Raw genomic sequence first — 27,284 nt, 5'->3', positions numbered from 1 at the left:
GAGAAAGACAGTTGGACAGACAAAGGAGTTGCTAACAATCTGGCTGGGAGGGTGAATATTTGTTAATGGGGACTGTTAGTGACTAACAACAGGGGGTGTGTGGTGGCATTCTCTCAGTTCCTCAGTGTCCGTCGCATATGTTCAGATGAGGCCAACTTCGACAAGGGAGCCTCCGAAATGTCCACATTCTTCCTCAACCGAGGATTCCCCAGTTCCGTTGTTGACAGGGCCCTCAACCGGTTCCGACCCATCTCCCGCACTTCTGCCCTCACCCCTTCTCTTCCCTCCCACACAGCGATAGGGTACCCCTTATCCTCACCTACCATCCCATCAGCATCCACATCCAGAAGGTCATCAGACACCATTTCCGCCACCTCCAGCAAGATGCCACCACCAGACACATATTCCCCTCCCCTCCTCTTGTATGCCTTCTGCAGGCACCGTTCTCTCCGGGACACCCTAGTCCACACTGTCTTCACCCCCAACACCTCCCCACAGCCCTATGGCACCTTCCCCTGTGTCCGGCGCAAGGTGCAACACCTGCCCATTTACCTCCTCCCTCCCCAGTATCCAAGGGCCCAAACATACCTTCCAGGTAAAGCTACACTTCCCCTGCATTTCACAGAATCCAGTCTACTGCATTAACTGCTCACATTGTGGTCTTCGCTACGTTCTGCTTGCAAAAAAAGACGAGGAAAGGCTGAGGGACTTGAGGCTGTTTTCATTAGAGAGAAGAAGGTTGAGACGTGACTTAATTGAAACATATAAAATAATCAGAGGGTTAGGTAGGGTGGATAGGGAGAGCCTTTTTCCTAGGATGGTGACGGCGAGCATGAGGGGGCATAGCTTCAAATTAAGGGGTGAAAGATATAGGACAGATGTCAGAGGTAGTTTCTTTGCTCAGAGAGTAGTAAGGGAATGGAACGCTTTGCCTGCAACTGTTGTAGATTCACCAACTTTAGGTACATTTAAGTCGACATTGGTTGAGCATATGGACATACATGGAATAGTGTAGGTTAGATGGGCTTCAGATCGGTATGACAGGTCGGCACAACATTGAGGGCCAAAGGGCCTGTACTGTGCTGTAATGTTCTATGTTCTAAAAGACCCTGAACTACCTGTTGCCTACCACTTCAATGCACCAGCCTGCTCCCTGGCCAACATCTGTGTCTCTGGCTTGGGACAGTGTTCCAGTGAAGCTCAGCGCAAGCTGGAGGAACAACACCTCATTTTCCACACACACACACACATACACACACAAATACTGAAGGCCTAGTTCTGAAAGTAGACAACAAGAGATCAAAAGAAATAGGAAGAGTATGCCATTTGGCCCATCGACCCTGCTCTGACCTGATTAGGGCTTTAATGCCACCTCCAACTAGGCCCCAATCACTATCAACTCTTTTAATGAAGATTTAATCCACCTAAGCATTTGATAAATTCAATGACCCACGTTCTACCGTTCTCTGAAAAACAGAATTCCCAACACTAACGGCCCTCTGACAAAAAATAAACTTCCTCCCATCCTAACAAACAGAAGATCCCTTGTTCTTTAAACTGTGTCCCTCACTTTACACTTTCCCAAGAGAGGAGACATTCTCCCTGATTCTTCTGTCAAACCACACACCCACCCCACCCTCCAAAATTAATCATTTTATCACGTTTCAATACAATCACTGAACTACAATGAATACAGACCCAAACTTTCTTCACATAAAGTTACTACCTTATCTCTGGAATTCTCTAGGCAAAAGCTCGCTGCATGGGGTTCCAATGCTCGAAACCAGAGGCGAAAACTGCACTTTCCAGATTTCGGGGGAAGAATTCTTCAGATGGAGTTGTTTTCTGCCCCATCACCCAAAGAGTTACCAGGGAACACAATCCTGCCGGTCACATCAGCTCCACAGGCATTCAACAAGATGCTGAGCCCAGCTGAAAGTGGGACTTCCACTTTTCAGCTGGAATACCCACTAAAGAGAATGGCTGGCCAATCTGATGTCCCAGTGGCACTGAAGACAGAAGCAGCCGGGAATCTCAGAATCCCTACTGTGTGGAAAGAAGCCATTCGGCCCAACAAGGCTACACCAGCCCCTCACCCAGCCTGGGTCTCCACATTTACCCCGGCTAATCCAACGCACCTTTCAATACTCACTATTGAACATCTCATTTAGTTTTCCTCAACTCTCTCACCGTGCCCCATGTTTCTAAGAACAGGTGGGCTATACAGCCCATCGAGTTCATACTGACCCTCTGAAGAACATTCCACTCACTCCCACCCTCTGCACACCCCACCCCATCCCCGTAATCCTGCATTTCCCATGGCTAACCCACCTTGCCTGCATATTCCTGAACACTATGAGGGAATTTAGCACGGCCAATCCACTTAACCTGCACATCTTTGGACTGTGGGAGGAAACCAGAGCACCCGAAGGAAACCCACACAGACGCAGGGAGAATGTGCAAACTCCACACAGTCACCCCAGACTGGAATCGAACCCAGGTCCCTGGTGCTGAGAGACAGCAGTGTGAACCACTGAGCCACCGTGCCACCCAACTGAACAGCAAATGTGCAGAAGTTGGGCAAATAATATTAAAATAAGAAAACTAGTAGCTTGGCAGGAAACAAAAACATTCACTGAATGTTAAAGGCAACCAAACATCAATGCATGGAATGGCACAGAATTCTTCCAAAGAAATCCTACAACTTTAACTTTAGGATTGGTAACATAACTTCAGGAATCCAATCAATTAAGTGAATTATTTCCACAAAAATGTTGGTGTAGAATTTTCACATCATCATAAAAAACTGCTCCTACACAAACAAGAGATAACAAAGTGTGGAGCTGGGTGAACACACCAGGCCAAGCAGCATCTAAGATTGGCCTGCTGTGTTCATCCAGCTCCACACTGTGTTATCACGGATTCTCCAGCATCCGCAGCTCCCATTGTCTCTACACAAACAAGCTGTTAGTAGCCAGCAACGTAGCCTCATTCTGGTGTATCTTCTGTAATCTCAGCATGTGGGAATGCAAGTACATGACCGAACACCAATCTACACTTTCTCAAATGCCCCCAAAACCCCTGTGCCAGAGGCAAGCACCTCAGAAGCTCAGGAATTCACTGTGCCAGTCCTTGCAAATTCCCGGCAATTGACCATGCTTCCGGAAGCCGTACAGCAACTCAACATTCATCACCCTTCATAGGAAACTGGGGTTCTCAGCGACAGTCATGAAATACGGCAGCAACCATTTAACTTGACACTCAAACAAAAAAAAATTTATAAGACCCATTGCTGTTTACGAACCCTATGCGGCCATACCTCAAGGTGATCAGCTTCACCTCCTGAGTTTTTGATGCTTTCATTTATGTGAATGCAGAACACGAGCTTGTGATGCATTGTACAAAGTAATCACAGGCAGTTTTTTCACTGTAGGTCAAATCTCAAGTACAATTCCAGCTTTTTGTAATTTCCAATATGGTAATGCATGCTGTCATCATGCATCACACTACAATGTTAAGCAAAGTCAGAGAAATAATAAAATGAACAGCCTACACCAACTCTGGCCCAATTCTTTGTATAACCTGAGCTAGTTCTTTTATCCCACCATGCAGTATAATGTGCTTATTAATTTTCCCCACTGGCACTCCCCCTCTCCAAAACAAAACGGTACTGCAACCAGAGATGATTCCATCCCCTATTCAGCTCTATTGCAGAGTCCAGGGCTTCTGCTCCCAAAATGCCACTAATTAATATGCTCACCTCTGAGTCATAGAATCCCTACAGTAGTCCAAAGAGGGAGCCCTGGCTAACAGATTATAAGCAGGAGCGTCAGACATTCTGTCACTCTGAGAGGTGGCTCTGAGGAAGAGATATATCAGTGTCAAGAACTTTCCACGTCTAAATAAACAGTGACTTGGTGACAGGATGCAGGCCTCTGTGGAGTTATTTTGGAAACAATCTTGTGGCAATATTCAGAAGAAGGGCGTGGAGGATGCACTACTCCCCAGTGAGCTGGCCAAAATTTATCCAATTAATCAACATCACACAAATCAAATATCTGATCATTATCACATAGCTTTTTGTGTGCTTTCCTGTGCACAAATAGGTTGTTGCAACATACAAAAATGGCAAAAAAACTATACTTCTAAATTGTTTAATTGGTTGGGACATTTTCTGATCATGAGAGATGATGCATAAACATCAATTTCTTAATTACACATTATGCATTTCTCCTCATGGAAGTCAGTCATTGATGTAGATGGTATTGAGTCGAGGTCCAAACCATGAGCTTACTGCTGGCAAAACACACCAGAGACTTTGACCAGTGCCAACAACACTGCCAAGGAATATGGCACAACCCTAAAATTACCTTCAGTTGGAAGTCAATTGAAAAGCTAAAGCATCCAGCAAGTTACTTGTGGCACAAATGCTTTTAAAAAAAAGAGTTGTTCAAAAAATCCAATTCAGGATTCATTTCTTGCACCACTCAGTAAATTGCAGGACCTTTGGATTAGGGGGCAAAACAGTGAATTAGGCCTGTTAACAGGAGAGGGATTAAGTTATGGCAAGCAACACACAAACCTCACGCTGCCTGCTGCTCAATAGGATTGTGGTCTGTTGCCCTGAGCAAAATGTGTCCTTGACTGGTTGCATGCACAGTGGCAGGGATCAGCTGCCAGATGTACAGCTAGCCTGCAGTTCCTAGAAGCACGAGGGGAGGGTTACTCAGGCTACAGAATCTGGTAGAAAATTAAGAGAAAGATTCTGCAGGGAGGACGACATCCGATGGAGCATGGTGATGAAGAGCCCCTCAAGGTGAACCAGTTGTTGTATGCTCACTGTTAAAGGGTAGCCCCCTATTTCTTAGCTAAGTGGAGAAACAGTTGAGATCTGGCAATGATGCTGAGCAAAAGCATTGGCACAATAGTTTCTTTGGAGAATCTGCATATTCTGAGACATTCAGGGTTGTGTTGCATAAAACATTTCACTATGTTTCAAGAGGCATAGGATTTGTAACTCCTCCATAAACTATTCCACCTCTCTCTGCCTTTAAGATTATCCATAAAGTCTCCCTGATCTATCTTGACATCTCGTTATGTGGCCCAGCATCAAACATTGTTTGATCATAGGGCCATGAAGAGCCGAGGAACAATACACTATGCTAAAGGCACTATATAAATGTAACTTGTTCTAATTCTGCCACACCCCACTGCTCTGAAATCTTGCACTGATTTCCCAAATGGCAAGTTCACAAACTTGCTTTAAGACTGGTGAACGCGATGGGAGCACAAGGGAGATGACTCTAACAGTGTTTCTCCAAGTGCATTGTTGAGGGATCAGCAGATCATTGGATCCAAGAGTTGGTCCTCTGCAGAAGGTGGTCATATGGCCCATTATGTCTGCACTGGCTCTCTCAGCATTTTGATTTAAGGCCGATCGCCGGCCTGTTCATCTCGACCCTGCACTTGGGTTATTTAAGTAGAATCATCAAATGTCTCCTTGAAGTCATCAATTGAATCTGCCTCCACCACTTTTCCAGGCAGTGCATTCCAGACCCTAACTTCACACTGCGTGTGAGAAACGTTTTCTCATTCTGCACAACATTTTGAAACGCTGCCCCCTGATTTACAACTGGGAACAACTTCTCCCTCTCCACTCTATCCAATCACGCTGGGTCATCTGGGTGTGACTGCTTTTCACTGGATAGTCTGCTTTGGCATGGAGCACGGAGCAGGCTGGAGCTGAGAGGAGGCTGAAACTAGTAGGGAGCACAGAGAAACTGTAAGGTGAGCACTAGAGAAGCACAGCACTGAGGGAGTCACAGCTTGAAAGAGCTTATTCTTGGGGAAGAGCAAAGTACAGAGAAAGCAGGAACCCTTAGAGGGAGAGCACCCGAGGAGCACAGGGAAATGAAACACCTCCAAGTCACCGCCTACTCCTGACCATGTCGCCCCAGCTAATTGCTAAACTGTGAGGCTGCACCCTTCTCTGCTGTGGATCTTTGAGTAGACTGATACCCCTGGCTTACAATAAACACAGGTATCTTTCCAGACTGAGTGGTAGAGGCTCGAATTGGACTATCAGCCCATCTTCTCTCCCCAGAGACCTCTGTTCAGCAAACTATGCATAACACACTAGTAAAGCAGCTCACTCTTCCCAACAATCAGAGCAAACTTGCTATGCACATTAATCTGATTTGATGTTTACTGCCTACATTTCTGGACACAAGATAAACCAAGCAAGATTGAAGATGTGGTTGTCAGGCTAAATTGATATAAATATTCCAGACAAATTTAGCTGCCTGCCTTCGCTTTCATCAGACAGCAAATGGAATCTTACTGCCATTGTGAGCAGCAAAATCTTACACAGCAGTGAACACAGAGGAAGCAAACAGCAGAAGCCAGCAATAAAGAACATTCCTCATACATGGCTTTAAGTGACAATAGAAAATGACTTCCAAACACAGCCATTTCAAAGTGAAAATTTCTGCACTCAGTGGAACAAGTTATAAACAAGTAAAAGATTATTACATTCATTTTATTTATCTGCCAATGCTACACTCTACACAGGCACCAGTTCACCCTTGTTCTAAGTATTTTAACACCTAAGCTGTCGAAGCAATGCTTCCAACTCACATTATGATCAAGGAATTCCACGTTCAACTTTTCATGACAGTTTAACCCATAAATTCATACAGTGCCAGAATTTTTAAAACATTGAATGTTTTAAATCCTGTGCTGCTTCTTATTTAATGAGTTTATAGCCATTTTATGGTTTTTAAGCTTATTAAGCCCAGTCCAAATGATGGTCCAGTGATCCATTTTGAATGCTCCATATTTAAAAAAGAAACTTCAGATATGCCTTTCATCTCAATTTTTGCTATGCTCAACTTTATGCATCAAAATTTTATTTCTTATTCTTTCTTTGCCTCTTACATTTCACTTCACTGCAATTGGTCAAAACTGGGCGCAGTAAGCCAAGCACAAATTTACACATTCTCTGCTTCTTTGATAACATCGGTATCACTTCACTAAATACACACATTTTGCATCTGGAAAAATCACTGAGGCTTATCACTCACTCTCTTTCACATTAAGTGTAGGAGTTGGGGCGTTATGTTGAGGTTGTACAGGACATTGGTGAGGCCTCTTCTGGAATACTGTGTCCAGTTCTAATTGCCCTGTTATAGGAAGGATATTATTAAGCTGTAGAGGGTTCAGAAGAGATTTACCAGGATGTTGCAGGGTATGGAATGTTTCAGTTATAAAGAAAGGTTGGTTAGGCTGGGTCTTTTTAGGCCGGAGCATAGGAGATTGAGAAGTGGCCGTTTAGAGGTTTATAAAGTCATTAGGGGTAGAGATAATAAAATGTGAGGCTGGATGAACACAGCAGGCCAAGCAGCATCTCAGGAGCACAATTGTGCTCCTGAGATGCTGCTTGGCCTGCTGTGTTCATCCAGCGTCACATTTTATTATCTTGGAATCTCCAGCATCTGCAGTTCCCATTATCTCTAGGGGTAGAGATAGTTGTTTTTTCCCCCCTAGGGTAGGGTATTTCAAGACTACAGGGCATATTTTTAAGGTGAGAGGAAAGAAATTTAAAAAAGACATGAGGGGCAATTATTTTTGACACAGTGTGTGGTTCTCATGTGGAATGAGCTTCCTGAGGAAGTGGTGGATGTAGGCACAGTTAGAACATTTAAAAGACACTTAGACGAGTGCATGGATAGGAAAGGTTTGGACGGATATGGGCCAGGAGCAGGCAGGCGGGACCAGTTCAGTTTGGGATTAAGTTCGGCATGGACTGGTTGGACTGAAGGTTCTGTTTCCATGCTGTATGACTCTAATTCCCTGACTGGAATTATTAATGTATGGTAAATAGCAGAGATAACAAAAGCTTCACTAGTCACTGTTGCCCAACTCAATTAAATTCTAAATGTACCTACCTCCCATTTCTTACTGCTAAATAAACTCCCTACTGAACCAAAAACATCACTTTTCCAATTGCTTCTATGAAGGAGGTCATCTAAAGTTTCTTGGATGATACAGGTCCCCAAGCAGCTTCCTTCACCACACTAATCAAGTGGACCAAGACAAACAGGAGTAAATCTGTAAAGCTTCAGTCTCCTTTCATGAAGCTTTGTTGACATTTCTATGAACTTTCAGTCTCAAATTAACCCAGTGTGTCATAGCAACCTCCAATCAACCTTGTTTCTCTCCACCTTATTGAGATAATGATGATTAGTAAGATTCCACAGCAATATTTACATAACCTAAGAACATAATGAGAATAACATAACGAGAAAGGATATTAGCTCTGACAATGTGGAGTGTGTATGGGTAGAGCGGGGAATTACCAAGGGGCCAAAAAAAATTAGTGTGTGTCATATATAGACCCCAAAACTGCAATGGTGATGTGGGAATGGCATTAAACAGGACATTAGAAATGCACATGAAAGGGAATATTGGTGATCATGGGTGATTTTAACCTGCACATAGATTAGGCAAATCAACTTAACTGCAATGCTGTAAAGGAGGAATTCCTGGAGTGTATATGGGACGGTTTTCCTGGCCAATGTGGAGGAATCACCAGAGAGCAGGCCATCTTAGACTAGGTGCTGTGTAATGGGGAGGGAAACATTGCCAGTCTAGCAGTGTGAGACCTGTTGGGGAAGAGTAACCATAACATGATAGATTTTTTTTGAATTAGGATGGAGAGTGAGGTAGTTGATTCAGAGACTAGGGTGCTGAATCTTAATAAAGGAAACTATGAAAATATGAGGCTTAAGTTGGCCTTGAAAGATTGGAGAGAGTTACTTAAATGGATGAAGGTAGAAAGGCAATGGCAAACATTCAAGGAGCGCAAGGGGGAACAACAACAACTGTATATTCCTGTCTGGCACAAAAGCAAAACGGGTATGAGGGCCAATCCATGGTTTACAAAGGAAATTAGAGATATTATCCAATTCAAGGAATAAGTATACAGATTGGCCAAGAAAAATAATATGTCTGAGGATTGGGAGCGGTATAGAATTCAGCAAAGAAGGACCAAGGGATTGGATAAGAAGGGAGAAATACAGTACGAAAGTGAGCCTGCAAGAAACATAAATCCTGACACTGAGTTTCAAAAGGTACATTAAGAAAAAGAGATTGATGAGGACAAATGTAGGTTCCCCATAGACAGAAATGGCGGAATGTATAATGGGAGACAAAGAAATAGCTGAACAACTGAATACATACTTTGCTTCTGTCTTCACAAAAGAGGACACAATCAGACACAAGAAATGTTGAAGAATGCAAGGTTTCATGAAAGGGAAGAATTGATGGGTATCAATATTAGTACAGAAAATGGTGCTAGGAAAATTGATGGGACTGAAGGCTGATAAATCCCCAGGGCTTGATAATCTACAGCCTACAGTACTTAATGAAGTGGCTCTAGAAATAGTGGATGCATTGGTGGTCATCTTCCAGGAGTCCATCAACAGTGAAACAGTCCCTGCTAATTGGAGGGTGGCTAATGTCACTTCAATATTCAAAAACGGAGGAAGAGAGAAAACAGGGAATTACAGATAAGTAAGCATAACATCGGTAGTGGGAAATATTCTCAAATCCATTGTCAACAACTTTATAGCAGAGGATTTAGAAAGCAGTGACAGGATCAGACACAGTCAGCATGGATTAATGAAAGAGAAATCATGCCTGACAAATCTGTTGGAATTCTATGTAACCAGAAGAGTTGACGAGGAGGAGCTAGTTGATGTAATATATTTGGATTTTCAGAAAGCATTTGACAAAGTTCCAGATGAGAGATTATTATGCAAGATTAAAGCACATGGAATTGGGAGAAGTGTATTGAGATGGATAGGAAGCTGGTTGGCAGAGAGGAAGCAAAGCGCAGGAATTAACTGGTCCTTTTCAAATAGGCAGGTAGTAACTACTGGGGTGCAACAGGGAGCGATGCTGGGGTCACAACATATATTAATGATTTGGATGAGGGAACAAAATGCAACATCTCAAAGTTTGCTGATGATAGTGACAGTGTGGGGAAATGGGCTTAGATTAGTTCACAGGTTGGTGCATCATCGAGGGACAAAAGGCCTATTCTGCATTGTATTGTTCTACGTTCTATGTTCTATACCAAGTTAGGTGGGAGGGTGAACTGTGATGATGACGCAGAGATCCTTCAGCATGATCTCAATAGGTTGGGTGAGTTGACAATCAAATCAATGGCAGACGCAGTATAATTTGGATAAATGTGAGGGTATTCACTTTGGAATCAAAAACAAGGAGGCAGATTACTACCTGAATGGCTGTAAATTTGAGAGGGGAGTCTGCAACAGGACCTGGATGTCCTTGTGTACCAGTCACTGAAGGTAAGCATGCAGGTACAGCAGGCAGTAAAGAAGGTAAATGGCCTTCATTGTGAGAGGTTTTGAGCACAGGAGCAGGGATGTCGTTGCATTGTACAGGCCTTGGTGAGACCACACCTGGAGTATTGTGAGCAGTTTTGGTCTCCTTTTCTGAGGAAGGATGCTGTTGCTCTCGAGGGAGTGCAGTGAAGGTTTACCAGGCTGATTCTGGGGATGGCGGGTCTGACGTACGAGGAGAGATTGACTAGGTTAGGATTGCTTTCACTGGAGTTCAGGTTATTGGGTGGGGGGGTTCTCATAGAGACTTCTAAAATTCTAACGGGACTAGACGGGGGGAGATGTTCCCAATGGTGGGTGTGTCCAGAACCAGGAGTCACCGTCTGAGGATTCAGGGTAGACCATTTAGGATGGAGATGAGGAGACATTTCTTCTCCTAAAGAGTGGTGAGCCTGTGGAATTCACCACCACTGGAAATAGTTGATGCCAAAACATTGAATATATTCAAGAGGTGACTAGATATCGCACTTAGCACGAATGGGGTCAAAGGTTATGGGGCAAAAGCAGAATTAGGCTAGTGAGTTGGATGATCACCCATGTTTTTATGTTTCTACAGAGGCAGTGTGTAGTATTTGCACATCCCAAACAGCCCTGGCATGAGAGTGGCAGAATTCTTTTACAAAACGATTGCTATAATGATGGACTCCTGATGCCTTCAGAAGTTATCAGGCCATTTTAAAGGGTGTTAACCACATCGATGGAAATCCCACACACATTAGCACCATTAAGACAAAGTAGAGAGTCCTCTAATCTGAGAAACATGGACTCCAAGTACTTCAGGTTTTAACTGCAGCATCAATTTCAAACCTTTTCAATAACAATCTTGATTCACATAGTTTAGATTTTCCATTTCTGAACATTTATCTGTGTCTCCCAAATCATTCACTTCCCACTAATTCTGCAAAATTTTAACGCGGTTTTTACTTGACTGAGATTGTAGTATTAATAGACAGGGAAGAAATCAATGAAGTTAAAGAGAAACAGAAGTGGTATGTGTGGTATGAATGATGGGGACACAGACTGTGGGATTGTTCTTGCATTGAGCGTGGGAGGTCTTGTCCTTGAGGCACTCTTGATAGAGCTGAGCTTTAAGAACATGGCACCCCACTTCCCCATTTCTGCTCAGAAATTCACGCCTCCCTAGGTTTCCAGTCAATAGCACACCGCCTTGTGCACACTGTGTGCTTGATGATATACCTGTTGGAGGGATGCCTCCCAATCTCGGCCTAGGTTGGCCAGATTGGTGAGTCACATTTCAGGGGTAAAAACCAGAAGAATTGCTGATGCTGTAAATCAGAAACAAAGACAGAAATTGCCAGAAAAGCTCAACGGTTCTGGCAACATCTGTGGAGAGAAGTCAGAGTTACCATTTCAGATCGAGTTACCTTTCCTCAGAACTCTTCAGAGGAAGGGTCACTTGACCTGAAATGTTAACTCTGACTTCCGCCAGATTTCTGCTGAGGTCTTCCAGCAATTTCTATTTTTGTTTTTGTGGCGTAGAACTCTCGTCCCCCGGTAACCAGAGGTATAAACGCAGCTCAGTGGACTAGTGCACGGCAAAGAAAACGCATTCGAAACATTTACATTGCTATCGCACTTTCTCAGGAAATTCAAATATTTTGCTGCCAATGAACTTTCACAATGTGATCTCAATTGTTAAGAAACAGAGCAGTCAACTTGCACACTCACAGAAGGGATCACATTGGTTGAAAGGTAAATATTAACCAGAAGATCAGCAACATTAAGTGAAAAATTGTACAATGGAATTAACGCTAGAGGGGAGACAGGGTCCTGCTTTAATATCTCAACTAAAACTTTCCCTAACTTGCCTGTTTGTTTTTTTTTACATATATAGTTACAAGAAATAGAAAAGGGACATAAGTAAACATATACTCAATTTCTCCTAGCAGTGACATGCCGATAGCAATCAGAAACCTTGCATTCGATAGTCAACCCTTCCATTTTTACCACTGCCCCTTGTATTTGTTACATCAATGTGCTATGTTGCTGAGCTACCCTGAACCTTTACTTGTCATACCTTTTTCGCTAATAACCATGCTTTATCTTAGTCTAGCTTGCAACGCACACAGCAGACTGCGAATCGAGAGCCTGAGAATTTCATTGTGTTCTGATAGCTAGTTCTGACAGTCAGGTCATTGCAAGGTTGATCGCAGCTGACTGCTGTGCCAGTTAATTAGGCTGGTTATAAATGCACTCAAACCATGCAAGTACTGCCTGACAAGCCCCCATTATAATCTGTACTCTCATACAACCCACACAACAGGAGTGCACATTATCCACACACCTGAAAACACTGCACGTGCTGAAGTTTGGTTAACTGCTGATCCGGTGCAGTGCACCTTCTTCGTTACAAACCCTCAGCTATGAAGAGGCTACCAAAAGTTCAGTTGTTTGCTCATAGGAACTAGCTGAGCACCTGGAACATAATAAATTATATGGTAAAAACTGTCAGTAACTCTGAACTGTTGGACAGTGTATTACAGGACTGTAAAATTTGCATCGGGCAAACCCCAAAACTGAGAGAGAAGCTTCATCCCGTCATAGAGGACTCTTCAACCTTTGCAACATGCTTAAGAATAACTTGCAAAGGGATACTGGCAGCACTCACTTGACTTTGCAGCCCCTTCTTGCTGCCTCTGAGTTATGAGCAGTGTCAGAAGTGATAGGGCCCTGTCATTGACGAACTGAGAAATCAAGTTCAAGTGAGGGTGGTTAAGAGTATGTGTGAAACACTTCCATCTACTCACAGGAAGAATTAAAGCAGCTCTGCTAAGATACCAAAATCTGCATTTAATTATAAGGGATATCATATATCATAGCCTGTAGATATTTAATTAACTGCTCTGAATAATTAAACACAGTTGTAATACATCCTTCCAAATTCGATGCTGTCTCTGCTGTGTCTCAACTACAATCTATCCAAAGTGATCATTGTAGGAACACCAGTCATTATTTCCCCTTTGTCAATATGTTCTCCAAAACATCAAGATTAATTGGCAATAAATCTTGCCTCTGAATTTCTAATGCTTGCAATTCCTTCCAGTATCAGATTGACTTGCAGGTTGTACAAAAACAATTGTTCTGAAGGTGCTCACATTCCTGTAACATTGATTCAACCCATTATGCTAATGTCACAGGACACAGTGTGTGGACACAGACAAACAGCTGTACTCTAGCTTGCAGAGGGGACAGGCATATCTGTAACCGCTCCTATAGTCTTCTTAATAATGCCAAATCAAATGTTATTGTACTTACTGTAGTCATGCCATAAATCTTCTTGTTATTTAAGAACAGTCTGTCTTCTGCAGATACTCTATGGTTATGCAACTTCTCACTAATCCTAACCCTAATCCTGAGATAGGCCCAACACAAAGCAAAGGAACAGAAGATTGGTAGCAGCGAGATACTTCAAACCACCCTTGCCTAGCACCAACGACTATGAGAGGTGAAGAGTACCACCTCCAGGAACATGCCGCATGATAACTGTGGTTCAGATCTGATGTTCACTGTGACAAGGAAATGTAGAAGATTTAACCAATTATCACTATGAGTACCACCACTTTAAGAAGAGACCGATAGTCAGTCAGCAGCCAAAATGTGACTAACAAAGAGAAACAATGGCAACCATGGTTACATCAAAACAGCAAACTCACTACGCCAAAGGCAAAACTTTACTCAGAAGCTGGTAAGAAATAGCCTTTGCAAGATTACAGATAGGAAGAGAGAAGATTAAACGGGCATGCTTCAGATTTACAAAGGGCTTCGTGGAAGAGGCTCTGAAGGAAGCAAAGGGTATCGGGGGTAAAATTAGGAACCTCTAGGAGAAAAGGAATAACATTATGAAAAAGAGTACAAAGATCAGAAAGGTAAAGCAAAGGATTATCAAACAGACTTCACACCTCTCCCAATGAGCCTTGCTACCATTGATATTCAGCCAGAAAACAAATTCAGATAAGTCTACAGAATTTATACAGTATCAAATTATATACGTTATAATTGAGGAAATTTAAAGCAACCTAGTGAATAAGTCTTGCAGAAGAAGAGTCAAAACAAGTTAAGGATTCATAAGGACCATTATTCAGTAATTAAGCTGCAATTTCAGCAGCAAGGTTTAAAATGGCTGCAGCCAGACGTCATTTCTCCACACAAATTTTTAAAATAAATGCTTGGGGTTTTGGACTGTGAAAAGAGGGTAAACTTTTTTTTTGTTTTACACACGGGAAGAGGTTGGGAAACTTCACCCTGGATACCAAAGGCAGGAAAGCCTCAGAAGACGCGTGTACCCATTTTTTTTTAAAGTTAGGAAATCCCTGAAAATGACAGAGAAATCAAGTAGTAAAGTGAGACAGCACTGCAAAGAGTCAAGTTTTAAAAGCCTGATAGCAGTAACTTACTACATCCAGGTTGAAGATTTCAATCCCCTATTTCAGAAATACAGAACATAAATGGAAAAGGTGTGGAGCTGGAAAAGCACAGCAGGTTAGACAGCATCCTGATGAGCAAATAAAGGAAAGACTGCAGGGTCTCACAAACCCTCCGGACATTCCATACTGATCACCATTGGTGAATTCAAGATTGCAAACAGCAAACTGAAAGCAATACTGAAATGATGAATACTTGCAATATCTTTGTAGTAATAAGATTAATTAGCACATTGTGAAGGTATGGATAAAGATCGAACATTTTCTGGCCGATTCAAGGACAGAAGCCCAACCGAATGTGAGAATGGATTTCACAAAGGTGACAGTTCTTAAGTATAACATTGCCTCACAGTTAAACACAAAGACTGAAGCTCGCATAGTTAATACAGAATCATCTTCAGCGGGTCTGATTATAGATGGTGCTGCTAACTAACAAACCAAAGAGTGTCCAACCACTTTTAAAGATCTTCTCAAAGCTTTTGACAGTTACTTCAATTTGAGAATAAATAAAGTTTGTGAACAAGGCAGATTCAGAAGAGTTCACCTTCCAGGAGAAGCCATAGACAATTTCATTTAGACCTTGGCAGATCTGTGGAAAATTATGAATATTGAGCTTTGAAATCAGAACTCACACGAGTGAGAACTGTTTTTAGCAGCTCCCACCCTGTCAAAAGACAATAAACAAAAGGAATTATATTTTTATAACACCTTTCACGACCACAAGATTGCCCAAACTGCTTCACAACGAATGAAGCACTTCCGCAATGTAGTCACTGATTTAACGTAGCGAAATACAGTAGATAATCTTTGCGCAGCAAAACCACAGAAACACCAACAAAATGATGACCACGAGGGTTTTTATGTTAAATTATGTTAAGTGAGGAGCAAATTTTGGCCAGGTCACCAGGAAGACATTGTGGAATGATACCATGGAATATTTGGCATCTACCAAACAGGACCAACAGTTCAAAATCTCATCTGAAAATCTGTAGCTTCAGCAGTGCAGCATGCCATAGTGCTGCTTTCAGAGCATTCACCAGGGCGCAAATCCCCAGCATTTGTCCTGAATACACAACATTCTGACTCAGAGGCATGGATGTTGCCAACTGCGACAAAGGCTGGTGTATTTTGTATAAGGAATGTCTGCTGCAGATCAAGTGATATTGCAGGGCACTAGGCTGTTTAAGTCGGTTGCTCCTGTGACCTATTGGAGTCTCAAAACAGACCACTATTAACTCTTTTTAGCGCCCAGCTCATCCCAGCAGCCCACAAAGCTGGTGCATACAGCAGAGCCATTGACAACCCACTCTGAGAAAGAGTAACATTTTGAGCCAAGGTTGTTCAGGGACAGATTGGTCATCCAACTAATGGGGCGCCTCCCTGAGTGCCTTCTTTCTTTATATTTGTTTGGAAGCTTGCAAAAGACTTGCATCTCACCTAGCTAAACTTGAAGAGGTCCCAAAACACTGTGACTGATGGAGCACTGCATGAGCAAAGGCCAATCCTACTCTCTCAACAATCCTGAGACCTTTCAAGGAAGTCAATCCATGCACATTGCATTCATCAATAAACACAGGCTTTGAATAAAGTATGTGAAATTTTAACAAAAGAGACACAGAGGTGGTGGGGGTGCTGGTAGTGGGTTCGATTTTGGACAATCCCAGATGATTAGAAAACTGTCAATATAGCCTTCTAAATCAAAGCAGGGACAGAGACAATAATAAAAGCTAACTGTAAGCCAGGTGCAGAGCTGGAGGAACACAGCAGGCCAGGCAGCATCACGGGCACAGGAAAGCTGACGTTTCGGGTCTGGAACCTTATTCAGAAATGGGGGAGGGCGAGGGGCCTGTGAAATTAATAGTGAGAAGGGGAGGCGGAGATTGAAGGTGGATAATGGAGTAGATAAGTGGAGAGAAGACAGGCGGGGATAAAGCCAGTAAAGGTGCATGTAGGTAGGGAGTTGGGATGGGGCTCGGTCATTGAGGAGGGAACAGTGGTTAGGTGGGAGGGAAGGTGGGCAGGTCAAGGAGGCGGGGATGAGGTGAGTAGGGAAAAGTTTCGGGGTGGGAGGGGGACGTGCTGGTGGGGAGTGTGGAGTGGACAAGGGAGTCACGGAGAGAGTGGTTCCTCGGGAAAGCGGATAAGGGTGGGGAAGGGAGTATATTGTTGGTAGTGGGATCAGATTGCAGGTGGTGGAGGGTGATGCATTGGATCCGGGCGTTAATGGGCTGATACATGAGGACGAGGGGAATTCTGTTTTTGTTGTTATAGCGGGGAGGGGGTGTGAGGGATGAGTTGCGGGAAACGCGAGAGATGCAGTTGAGGGTGTTTTCGACCACTGTGGAGGGGACATTGCAGTCTTTTAAATTGCGGTCCTTGTTTCTCTGCCTTCTGGAGGGACCACTCTCTCCGTGGCTCCCTCTTCCGCTCCACACTTCCCACAAGCCCCATCACCCCTACACTTTTCCCTGCAACTGCAGAAAGTGCTATGCTTGGCCCTACGCCTCCCCCATCACAGGCCCCAAGAAAACCTTCCACATTAAATAGATGTTTACCTGCCCATCCACTAACGTGGTATATTGTATCTGCTGTTCCTGATGTGGTCTCCTGTATATCAGGGAAACCAAGCAGAGGCTTGGAGACCACTTTGTGAAGCACCTACGCTCGGTTCGTGTCAAATGATCACACCTCCCAGTCGCGAACCACTTCAACTCCCCCTCCCAATCCCACAGCGACATGTCCATCCTGGGCTTCCTGCAGTGCCACAACGATGCCACCCAAAGACTGGAGGAACAGCATCTCATATTCCGCTTGGGGGCCCTGCAGGCCAGTGGTCTCAATGTGGACTTCACAAGCTTCAAAACCTCCCCACCCTCAACCTCATCCCAAGACTAGCCCAGCTTATTCCCGCCTCCTTGACCTGCCCGTCTTTTCTCCTACCTATCTGCTCTTCCCTCCTCACTGACCAACCCCCATCCCAATTCCCTACCTCCACTCACCTTTACCGGCTTCATCCCCGTCACCTTGGCCTGTCCGTCTTCTCTCCACTTATCCGCTCCACTTCTATGACCGCCTCCTCCTCTATTTATTTCAGACACCCCTTCCCCTCCACCCATTTCTGAAGAAGGGTCCAGAACCGAAACGTCAGCTTTCCTGCTCCTCTGATGCTGCCCGGACTGCTGTGTTCATCCAGCGCTACAACTTGTTATCTCAGATTCTCCAGCATCTGCAGTTCCTACGATCTCTAACTATAAGCCAGTGAGCTTAATGTCGGTCATTGGGAAGATGTTAGAGTCTACTACAAAGGATACATCAGGAAAGCATTTGGAAATATGTCATATGATCAGCATAGCTTCACAAATGGAACATCAGATCAGACCGACTGGAATTCTTTGAGGATTTAATGAAGCAGGTTAGATACAAGGGGAGATGTGGAGTTAGATGTAATGCATTAGGATGGGTAGACAGTTAGCTAACGAATAGAAGACAGAGAACTGAAAATAAGGTGGCACTTTCTAGTTGGTCATCTGTATTAGTGGAATGCAACAGGGGTCAAAGGCCACAATTATTTAGAATCTACATGTATTAATGATTTGGAGGAGGTACTTTAGCCAAGTTTGCAGAGGATTCAGAAACAGATGTGAAAGCAAGTAGTAGGGATGACTCAAAGGGGTTATAGTTGGACAGAAACAGTTTAAGTAGGCAAAACCCTGTCAGATAGAATATAATGTGGTAAAATATGATGACCTGCACTGTGGTAGGAAGTATGGAAGAGCTGGATATTACTTAAATGAAAAAGACTTCATTAAGGTGGTGCACAGAGATTTGAGTCCTCATAGATAAATCACAAAAAAGCTAGCATACAAGTTCAGCAGGTAATAAGGAAAGCAAATGCCAAGTTAGCATTTATTTCAAAAGGAAGGTTTATAAAAATAGGGATATTTTGTTAAAATTATACGAAGTACAGGTCAAACCACAGCTGGAATACTGCAAACACTTTTGACCACATTATCTATGGAGAAACAGACTGGCATAGGAAGCAGTCCAGAGAAGGTTCACAGGCTGTCACCACATATACAGGAGCTGTCTGATGAGAAGAGGTTGAGTAGTTTGGGCCTGTACAGCTTGGAGATTAGAAAAAATGAAAGGTAACTTTACTGAAACATAGAAGATTCACAGCGGACTTGACAGGCTTTTTCCCCTTGCGGGAGAGTCTTGAACCAGGGGGCATAATCTCAGAAGAAGTGGTTGCAAATCTAAGGCAGAGATGAGGAGGTCGTTGCACTCTAAAAGGTAATGAATTTGTGGAATTCTTTACTGCATAGGGCCACAGAGGTTGGTTCATTAAGCATATTCAAGGCCGAAGTGGACATATTTCCGATCAGTCAGGCATGGTTATGGAGAAAAAGGTAGAAAAGTGGAGTTGAGTATTATCAGATCAGCTATAACCTCACTAAATGACAAAGCAGAGTTGATGGGCTGAATGCTCTATTTCTGCTCTTCCACCTCATGGTCATACCCTCTGCCAATACACCCATTTACTTATTCAGGGGATCTCTGGGTTCACGTATTTTTTTTTCCTGTGGATGAGGAGAAGGCCCATGCAAGTTTGCAGGTGAGTACAGCTGTTGAGTAAGTTATTTAAATAGTTAAATTCTGAATTAACTCAGGGTTTAACCCAAAATTCTGGTTTTAATAGCCCATGCATGGATTTCTCAAGTTACTTGGAACTGGTGGAGCTGATGGTCTACTGGCATTATCACGAGACTATCAATGTAAAGACTCAGCCAATGTTCTCATGATCTGGGCTTGAATCCCATAAACCTGAATTCAATAAACCACTGGAATTAAAAGCCTAATGATGACCATCGTTGGTTGTCCACGAATGTCCTTTAGGAAAGGAACTTGCTCACTTTACCTGGCCTGGCCTATGCATGACTGCAGACCCACAGCAATGTGGTTGACTCTTAATTACCCTCTGGGCAGTATGGGTAGTAATTAAAGGTTGGGAATAAATGCTGAAATTTAAAAAAAAACTCGCCAGGATCAACCAGGAATCATCAGCACTCTCTGAAGCAGATGGACGGGGAAGCCTTTTAAAGAAAGGAACTGACTATCTACAACACCGCCTGGGTGAGAGTTCACAGCTCACAGCACCTCTTCAGAGAGAGCATTTTCATTGCTTGAGAGATGATTTCTAACTTTTTTGAAGTCAATTTACCTCTGTTGGACTTCACACACCCAGAACTGCACTTCCCTGCTTGTCAACCTTCACTGTGCAATGAGATACAACTCTACCTTGGACTTCTGATGATAAACAAGCAAAGTCTGCAGCAATAACATTAACAGCACCAGGATGAATGGGAACAGGCCTGTCCAAAGGATGCAAACGGACCAAGTATTTTGTAAAAAGTCTGAATATCGGGTTGCAGCTAGTCAGCAACTCAGTGCAGTATATTCTGTGCTTCGCTATAATATGAGAAATAGTTCAGAATGTTCCTTGGCCTGTTGCATTAAAATAAAATTCCTTCATTTGAAAACATTTTGGAGGAGCCGACTTGCCCTCGCAATGCCAAATTGTTTGTCGGAGCTCTACAGAGGGCGAGCTCAATTGCTGGGATCTCGCTGATGCCATGCAGAGGTTGGCTGCAAGGCGGAGCGAGAGGAAATTTCGATCCGAGCCCAGGAGGCAGCTTGCCAGTGCCTGGGTTAATGAACAGAGAAGTTCGTACTTACCCACTGGAGCAGGCTTTTTTGACACGGTGGTAGTGACCCTACCTCTACCCCAGGGGCCCTGGGTTCAAGTCCTCCACAAGAACATGGCTGTGCAAATGGTGCGGTTCTCTGGGCAGATGGCCCTGAAATACTCCCACCCCTTGAACCCCAGTCCCCAAAGAGGAGAACCAAAGGTCTTTATGAAGGTGCAGTGAATAAAAAAGGAAAACAGCACAAATCAGGAGCTGCCAATGATGATCCACTGCCATCCATTGACCAGGCAACTGTTTATTTTCTAACTGAAGTCCAAACCATTCAGAGAGTGCCTCAAAGAAAGAAGCACGATAGCCTTCCCTGACCATCCATCTCTGATTGGCTTGACTGTCTCGAGAAGCCATGTACCATCCTGAATTGTCCTGTACAGCCTGAGTTAGCCCCTAAAATCAAAACAGAAAGTACCAAAGGAACTCCACAGGCCTGGCAGCATCTGTGGCATGAGACACAGGGTTGGCATAGATTTGTCATGGAATGTCTGTCTACACAGTGCAGAAAGAAGCCATTAACCCATTGAGTCTGCACTGGCCCTCCAACGAGTCTCCCACCTAGACTCACCCTATCCCTGTAACCCTGTATGCCCCATGGCTAACGCACCTAGCCTACGCATCCCTGGACTCTATGGGCAATTCATTATGGTCAATCCACCTAACCTGTGCGTAGAGTCACAGAGATGAACAGCACGGAAACACACCCTTTGGTCCAACTCATCCATGCCGACCAGTGATCCTTAATTAATCTAGTGCCATTTGCCAGCATTTGGCCCATTTCCCTATCCATGTGCCCATCCAGATGCCTTTTAAATGTTATAATTGTACCAGCCTTCCCCACTCCCTGTGACAGCTCATTCCATGCACGCACCACCCTCTGCGTGATGAAGCTGGCCCCTCAAGTCCCTTTCCTTTGGACTGTGGGAGGAATCCAGAGCACCCATAGGGTCCCCATGCAGACACGGGGAGAAGGTGCAAACTCCACACAGGCAGTCACCCGAAGCTGGAATTGAACCTGGAACCCTCAGTGCTGCGAAGCAGCAGTGCTAGCCACTGAACCACTGTGTCTGGCTCAATTCTAGAGAGCCTTCTTCCAAATAGCTCCAAGGAATAGTTGATGGCCTGCTGTGTTGACCCTGCTTTTCCCTCTCTATCCCACGGATGTTGCCTGCCTCCGACTTGGCCACCTCCAGGAAGCACTGACAGCAATTGTGGGGTCAGGAACGGGATAGCAGCGCGACCTGTGATTATTATTACTTTTTGTTTTTAAAAAAAAGCGCTTAGAAGTAACTCTCAAAGCGTGTTGTGCTAACCTAATAAATATTGCCACTCTTGCAGCTGATTATAGCCTATTAGTAGATATCTCAGTCAGCTGTCCTCCCACACATGTCCAAGCCACTTCCTTATTTCTACAGTCTCACATCTGATGAGTTCAAGTTTTGATTGTGTCCTGAACTATAGCCCTCATCATTTATCAGTTTCCTGCCATGAACTGCTATCATATGCATATACAGGAAAGGAATGTAGCTTAAATGAATGTGTTCAAGATTCTGCAAGGAGTCTGCCATTAAGCACATCAGTATGTTATCAGATGTAACCTCATAAGGGTTTTGTCCACACCCCAACCTATAATAAAAATTTCCCTAATTAAAACCTGCATCTTGTTAATAAACAAATAATTAGTAAGGCCAATGTAAAACTCACTATCCTTTCCAGTGATTTGCAGACATAAATTCTTCATTTGCCTGTTCAGAGAGGCCTCTCCTCTGAGGCGAGATGAGGAGGAGGGGGGGGGTACAATTTTCTGGATCGTTAATTCCAATTTGCATTGTCCGACTCCTGGAGGAGAAGGACGGACTGGGAAACTGCTGAAAACACCCGCGGCCCTGGCACAACGATACTGTGTAATTAACACATCTGCTAAATCTCTTTTGAGGCAGGAGGACAAACGGACAGTATAAATGACATGGCAGAATTGAAACTGCAATCAATGCTCAATAATTATTCCAGTTCACAGGAGTCCTTTGTCAGCGAGGAGCCATTAGTGAGGCATTTGAACAGAAAATAAGAGAATGATTCACAGCAGGGGCAACCCCATGTAATGGGTTCAAATCTGTTTGATCGAGGGTTACAAATGCCTTCTAATTGTTCCGGCATTTGCAGCAAGGAAATATCAGTCTTCCCGACTTTGTTGGCGGATTTCCCCAACATGCCCCAGGGACCCCTGGTCCCATTGGGTGTCAATATTTCTCTAAGAATTACTAAGCACAACGCAGCTAACCAAATACAAGAACTAGTATTGTTTTTCTGCCTTGAAATGTTGCAGAACAGGTCAGCACCTACTGATAAGCTTTCACCTTTAGAAAGGACTGAGCTCTTACCGACGCACTGCCAGTTAACTACAGGGAGCAGCAAAAAGCCAAGGTTTATAGCCTCCCCTATGGAGTGCGAGGTGTCCAGCGGTTGGTCCACCCAATACTTTGAAATCCCGCACACTCCGATTCCACATGGCCCTGGCACCTCGCCAAAACTACCAGGAATGTTTTCTTCAATTTCACTCACTCACTCACAGGAAACCACGGCCCAGAATCTCTGTAATAACTACAGCTGGACAGGAGCTGGGCTCTTACCATGGCAATTGGTGCATGCATCTTTTCTCCCCTTTAATCTGCATTCGTACTGTCATTAGTGAGCAACCACACGCTATCACCTTCTATACATCCCATCCTCATCTTCGATATGTGTTCTTCATTCTTCCTCTTCTCTCTGCTCCTCGCTGCTGTCTCCTGCTCCCCCCTGCCTGCTCCTCGCTGCTCTGTTTCCTGTTCCCCCGCCTGCCCCTCGCTACTCCTTCTACTTGCTACTTCCTCCATCCTCTCTGCTGCTTCCTCTGCTCTCTTCATCACTCTCTTGCTTTGTTCCAAAAGTCTTGCTACTCTCTTTGCCTCTTTCAGCTGCCTACTGTTGCTCCCGGCCACTCACTCTGCCATTTCCTGCTCACTCCCACTCCCATTAGCTCACTCCCATCTTGCCATTCCCTCCGACTCTCTATTTCCTTCGGCAGAGGATGGGCAACCTAGACATGGAGGAGCAGGAAACGGGATGAGAAAGAAGAAGACTGCGGAGGGGAAAACAGTGAAGACAGCAAGGAGAGGAAGTGGGACATGGTGAAGGGAGTGGCAGGACGCAGTGCTGGCTTGGGATGAAGCAGCAAAGAAGCCTCAGTAGGTGGCGAAGAAGAACAGGTGAGTTTGGAGCTGGGGAAGACAGGGAGGAGCAAATCAGTGAAGAGGAGGAAGGAGCAACAAAACTGAGGTAGTTGACAAAGAGAACAACAGGCAGAAGGCAGTGACAAAAACAGCAACAGGCATGGCAGAAAGCAGCAAAGGGAACGGATGAAAGAAGGAAACAGGGAAGAGAGCAAGGAGAAATTGGCAAAGGGAGCGGGGGCTAAGTCCCGACAGTGTGGAAACACGCCCTTTGGCCCAACATGCCTACACTGACCCTCACACCATCCCAACCAATTCCACTGTCCCAAAACCCACTTAACCTACACACCCCTGAACACGACGGGCAATTCAGCATGGCCAATCCACCTACCCTGCACATCTTTGGATTGTGGGAGGAAACTGGAGCATCCGGAGGAAACCCACACCGACACGGGAAGAACGTGCAAACTCCACGCAGACAGTGGCCGGTGGGTGGAATGGAACCCGGGTCCCTGGCGCTGTGAGGCTGCAGTGCCGCCCCCTCCTGGAAGCCAGAAGGGTTGGCGGAGTTAGCGGCAAAGAATGGAGAAGAAAGTGGGTGGGGCTAAGCTGTGGGCTGCGAAGAGACTGAGTGCCAGCAGAGGCAGTATGGGCACGCAGGGAGAGTGGGGTTGTGGGTTTTAAGAGTGGAAAGAGGGCTGGAGGTGGGGTGATCATCGGAAAGAGAAAGCAAGAACAGTGTTGTGGGATGTATTGTCTGTGCGATCTTCGATGCAGGCTAAACATCGAGGCCAGTGCTGTGACATTACAGGTGGTGACTCGGCAGGAGAGGGGACTGCATCCTCTGCTGTTGTGACAAGAGCAAATGCAATCTGATGGAATGTTCCCAAACAGATTAGACAGCCCCTTGTTTCACCCTCATTGAGGAGGTGTCCGCCATTGTCATTCACACAATTGTACAACTGCAGAACAGTTCAATTCAGCCCAGCTTTTCAGTTCTAACTCACTGCAACAGTAACATCCTACGTGACTCTGTAATACTTTCTTAACCCCACCCTGTCACCATCACCGATTTGCACACGTACATTGAGATCCCGTTCTTCCCCCACCCCTATAAAGAAGTCCATCCTGAATTTTCCTTTGCCTCTCCCCATCCTTCTCACCAAAATATACCCGTTCATACAAAAACAAAGCTGCTGGAAAAGCTCAGCAGGTCTGGCAGCATCTGTGAAGGCAAAGAACAGAGTTAACACCCAGAAAAGATCTGAGGAAGGGTCACTGGACCCAAAACATTAACTCTGTTTTTGTATTCAAAAATGCTGCCAGACCTGCTGAGCTTTTCCAGCAACTTTGTGTTTGTTCCTGACTTACAGCATCCGCGGTTCTTTCGGTTTATATCCGTTTATACTTCTCTTTTTAATTTCTCAAACTTGTCTACCTACTGCTGGAAAATATCATATGTCCTCCCAAAGTTCACAACATTTGAGGCGTGAGAGATCTACAAATTGGGAAATTGTGAGCACACACAAGCCTCATTCATTAATGCGTTTCGGGGGAAAACTGTGGTATGTGTACTGACGCTGGGATGCCAATTTTATACATAGTGATACAGCTTGGAAACAAGCCCTTCGATTCAACCACTCCATACTGACCATAATCCCAAACTAAACTAGTCCATCTGCCTGTGCTTGGCCGATATCCCACCAAACATTTCTTAATCATGTACTTATCCAAATGTCTTTTAAAAGGCTGTAGCTGTACCCAAATGTACTTCCTTTGGAGGTTCACTGCACACATGAACCACAGTCTCTGTGTAAAATAGTTGCCCCTCATGTTTTTTTTAAACCTCTCTCCTTTCACCTTAAATCCATGGCCCACCAGTCTTGCCATACCCCCATCCTAAGAAAAAGACAACTGCCATTCACATTATCTATGCCCCTCATTGTTTTATAAACGTCTATAAGGCCACCTGTCAAACTCCTTCGCTCTAGTGAAAAAAATCCCAGCCTATCCAACCTCTCCTTTTAACTCAAACCCTCCCTTCTGGGCAACATCCTGGTAAATCTCTTCTGAACCCTCTCCAGCTTAATAATATCCTTCCGATAACTGGGAGACCAGAACTTGACGCCATACTCCAGAAGAGGCTTCACCAATGTCCTGCACAACTTCAACATATCTTCCCAACTCCTGTACTCAAAGGTCTGAGCAATGAAGGCAAGCATGCTAAACGCCTTCTCAAACACCCAGTATCCCTGTGATGCTACTTGCGAAGACTTATGCACCTGAACCCCTAGGTCTCTCTGCAGCACACCACTCCCCAAGGCCCCTGCTTTTAAATGCAAAAGACTTGCCTTTGTTTGTTTTACAAAAATGCAATGCCTCGTATTTATCCAAATTGAACTCCATCTGCCACTCTTCAGCCCATTGACTCAAGTGAATCAAGATCTCTTTGTAATCTTAGATATCCTTCTTCACTGTCCACTGTACCACCTGCAAACTTACTAACCATGTTTTCTATATTCTTATCTAAATCAATGATATACCATCCATCAGTTTGAAACAACCATCTACTGCTATTCTGTTTTCTCTACAGCCAATTTTATATCCATGTTACCAGCCGAACTTTATTCCATGGGATTCAATTTTGCTAAAGTCTATAATGTGGAACAAATGTCTTTTTGATGTCCATTTACACATAAAAACATCTGTTACCTTAGGTTCAAGTTGGCTAAGCACTATGGTCCTGTGACAATCATCCCCTTTTTATTCGTGTTCAAGTTACAAGTTTTCAACTTGGGTGAACAAGGTCAGAAATCACACAGCACCAGGTTATAGTCCAACAGGGTGATTGAAAACACAACTTTTCAGAGCCTCAGTCCTTTCTTCAGGTGTTAGTGAGGGATGTAGTATCAGACACAGAATTTATAAGTAAACAATCAAAATGTACACCACTGATGAGGGTGTATTCAACATACATATTCAACAAAGGTAAATCTTCAGGTCGAAGTTTCTAATTGACTAATATGAAAAGGAAATCCCAAATTCCATATAAGCCACTGTCCTGAGAGAACTAAAGATTTTATCAGGGTAATGAAGAGGTGACATTTTAGGTCAGACAGTGCATATTAGGTGTGAGGCGTTGTTTAAAATCTGTGTGTTTTGGTTTGGATTCAGATTGGTTTTATTTCTAAAGTAGGATCTTGTAAAAAGCCCCATTGACTGACTGTCTATAAATTGTGTTTTTTTGAACAAACTGGGATAAGACCATAAGACCATAAGACATAGGAGCGGAAGTAAGGCCATTCGGTCCATTGAGTCCACTCCACCATTTAAATCATGACTGATGGGCATTTCAACTCCACTTCCCTGCACTCTCCACATAGCCCTTGATTCCTTGTGAGATCAAGAATTTGTCAATCTCTGCCTTGAAGGCATCTAATGTCCCGG

The 27,284-nt window shown here is 44.2% G+C and overlaps 1 protein-coding gene across 6 annotated transcripts in view; it reads right to left on the bottom strand.

The window, feature by feature from the left end:
- LOC125459246 (N-acetyl-beta-glucosaminyl-glycoprotein 4-beta-N-acetylgalactosaminyltransferase 1-like) overlaps positions 1 to 27,284 on the bottom strand; it is a 660,984-nt gene that overhangs the window by 384,353 nt on the left and 249,347 nt on the right. Inside the window, exon 1 of one of the 6 annotated variants that reach the window (XM_059651892.1) lies at positions 24,229 to 24,338. The exons of the other annotated variants lie outside the window; for them this stretch is intronic. Coding sequence (XP_059507875.1) covers positions 24,229 to 24,237 — 9 coding nt within the window. The 5' untranslated portion in view covers positions 24,238 to 24,338. Of the gene's footprint in view, positions 1 to 24,228; positions 24,339 to 27,284 lie in introns of those variants that run through there. 6 annotated transcript variants of the gene reach the window in all.

Source organism: Stegostoma tigrinum, chromosome 17 (genome assembly GCF_030684315.1).
Source record: "Stegostoma tigrinum isolate sSteTig4 chromosome 17, sSteTig4.hap1, whole genome shotgun sequence".
NCBI lineage: Eukaryota > Metazoa > Chordata > Chondrichthyes > Orectolobiformes > Stegostomatidae > Stegostoma > Stegostoma tigrinum.
Note: the sequence above shows the minus strand (reverse complement) of the source record. Positions and strands in the feature narration are given on the sequence as shown.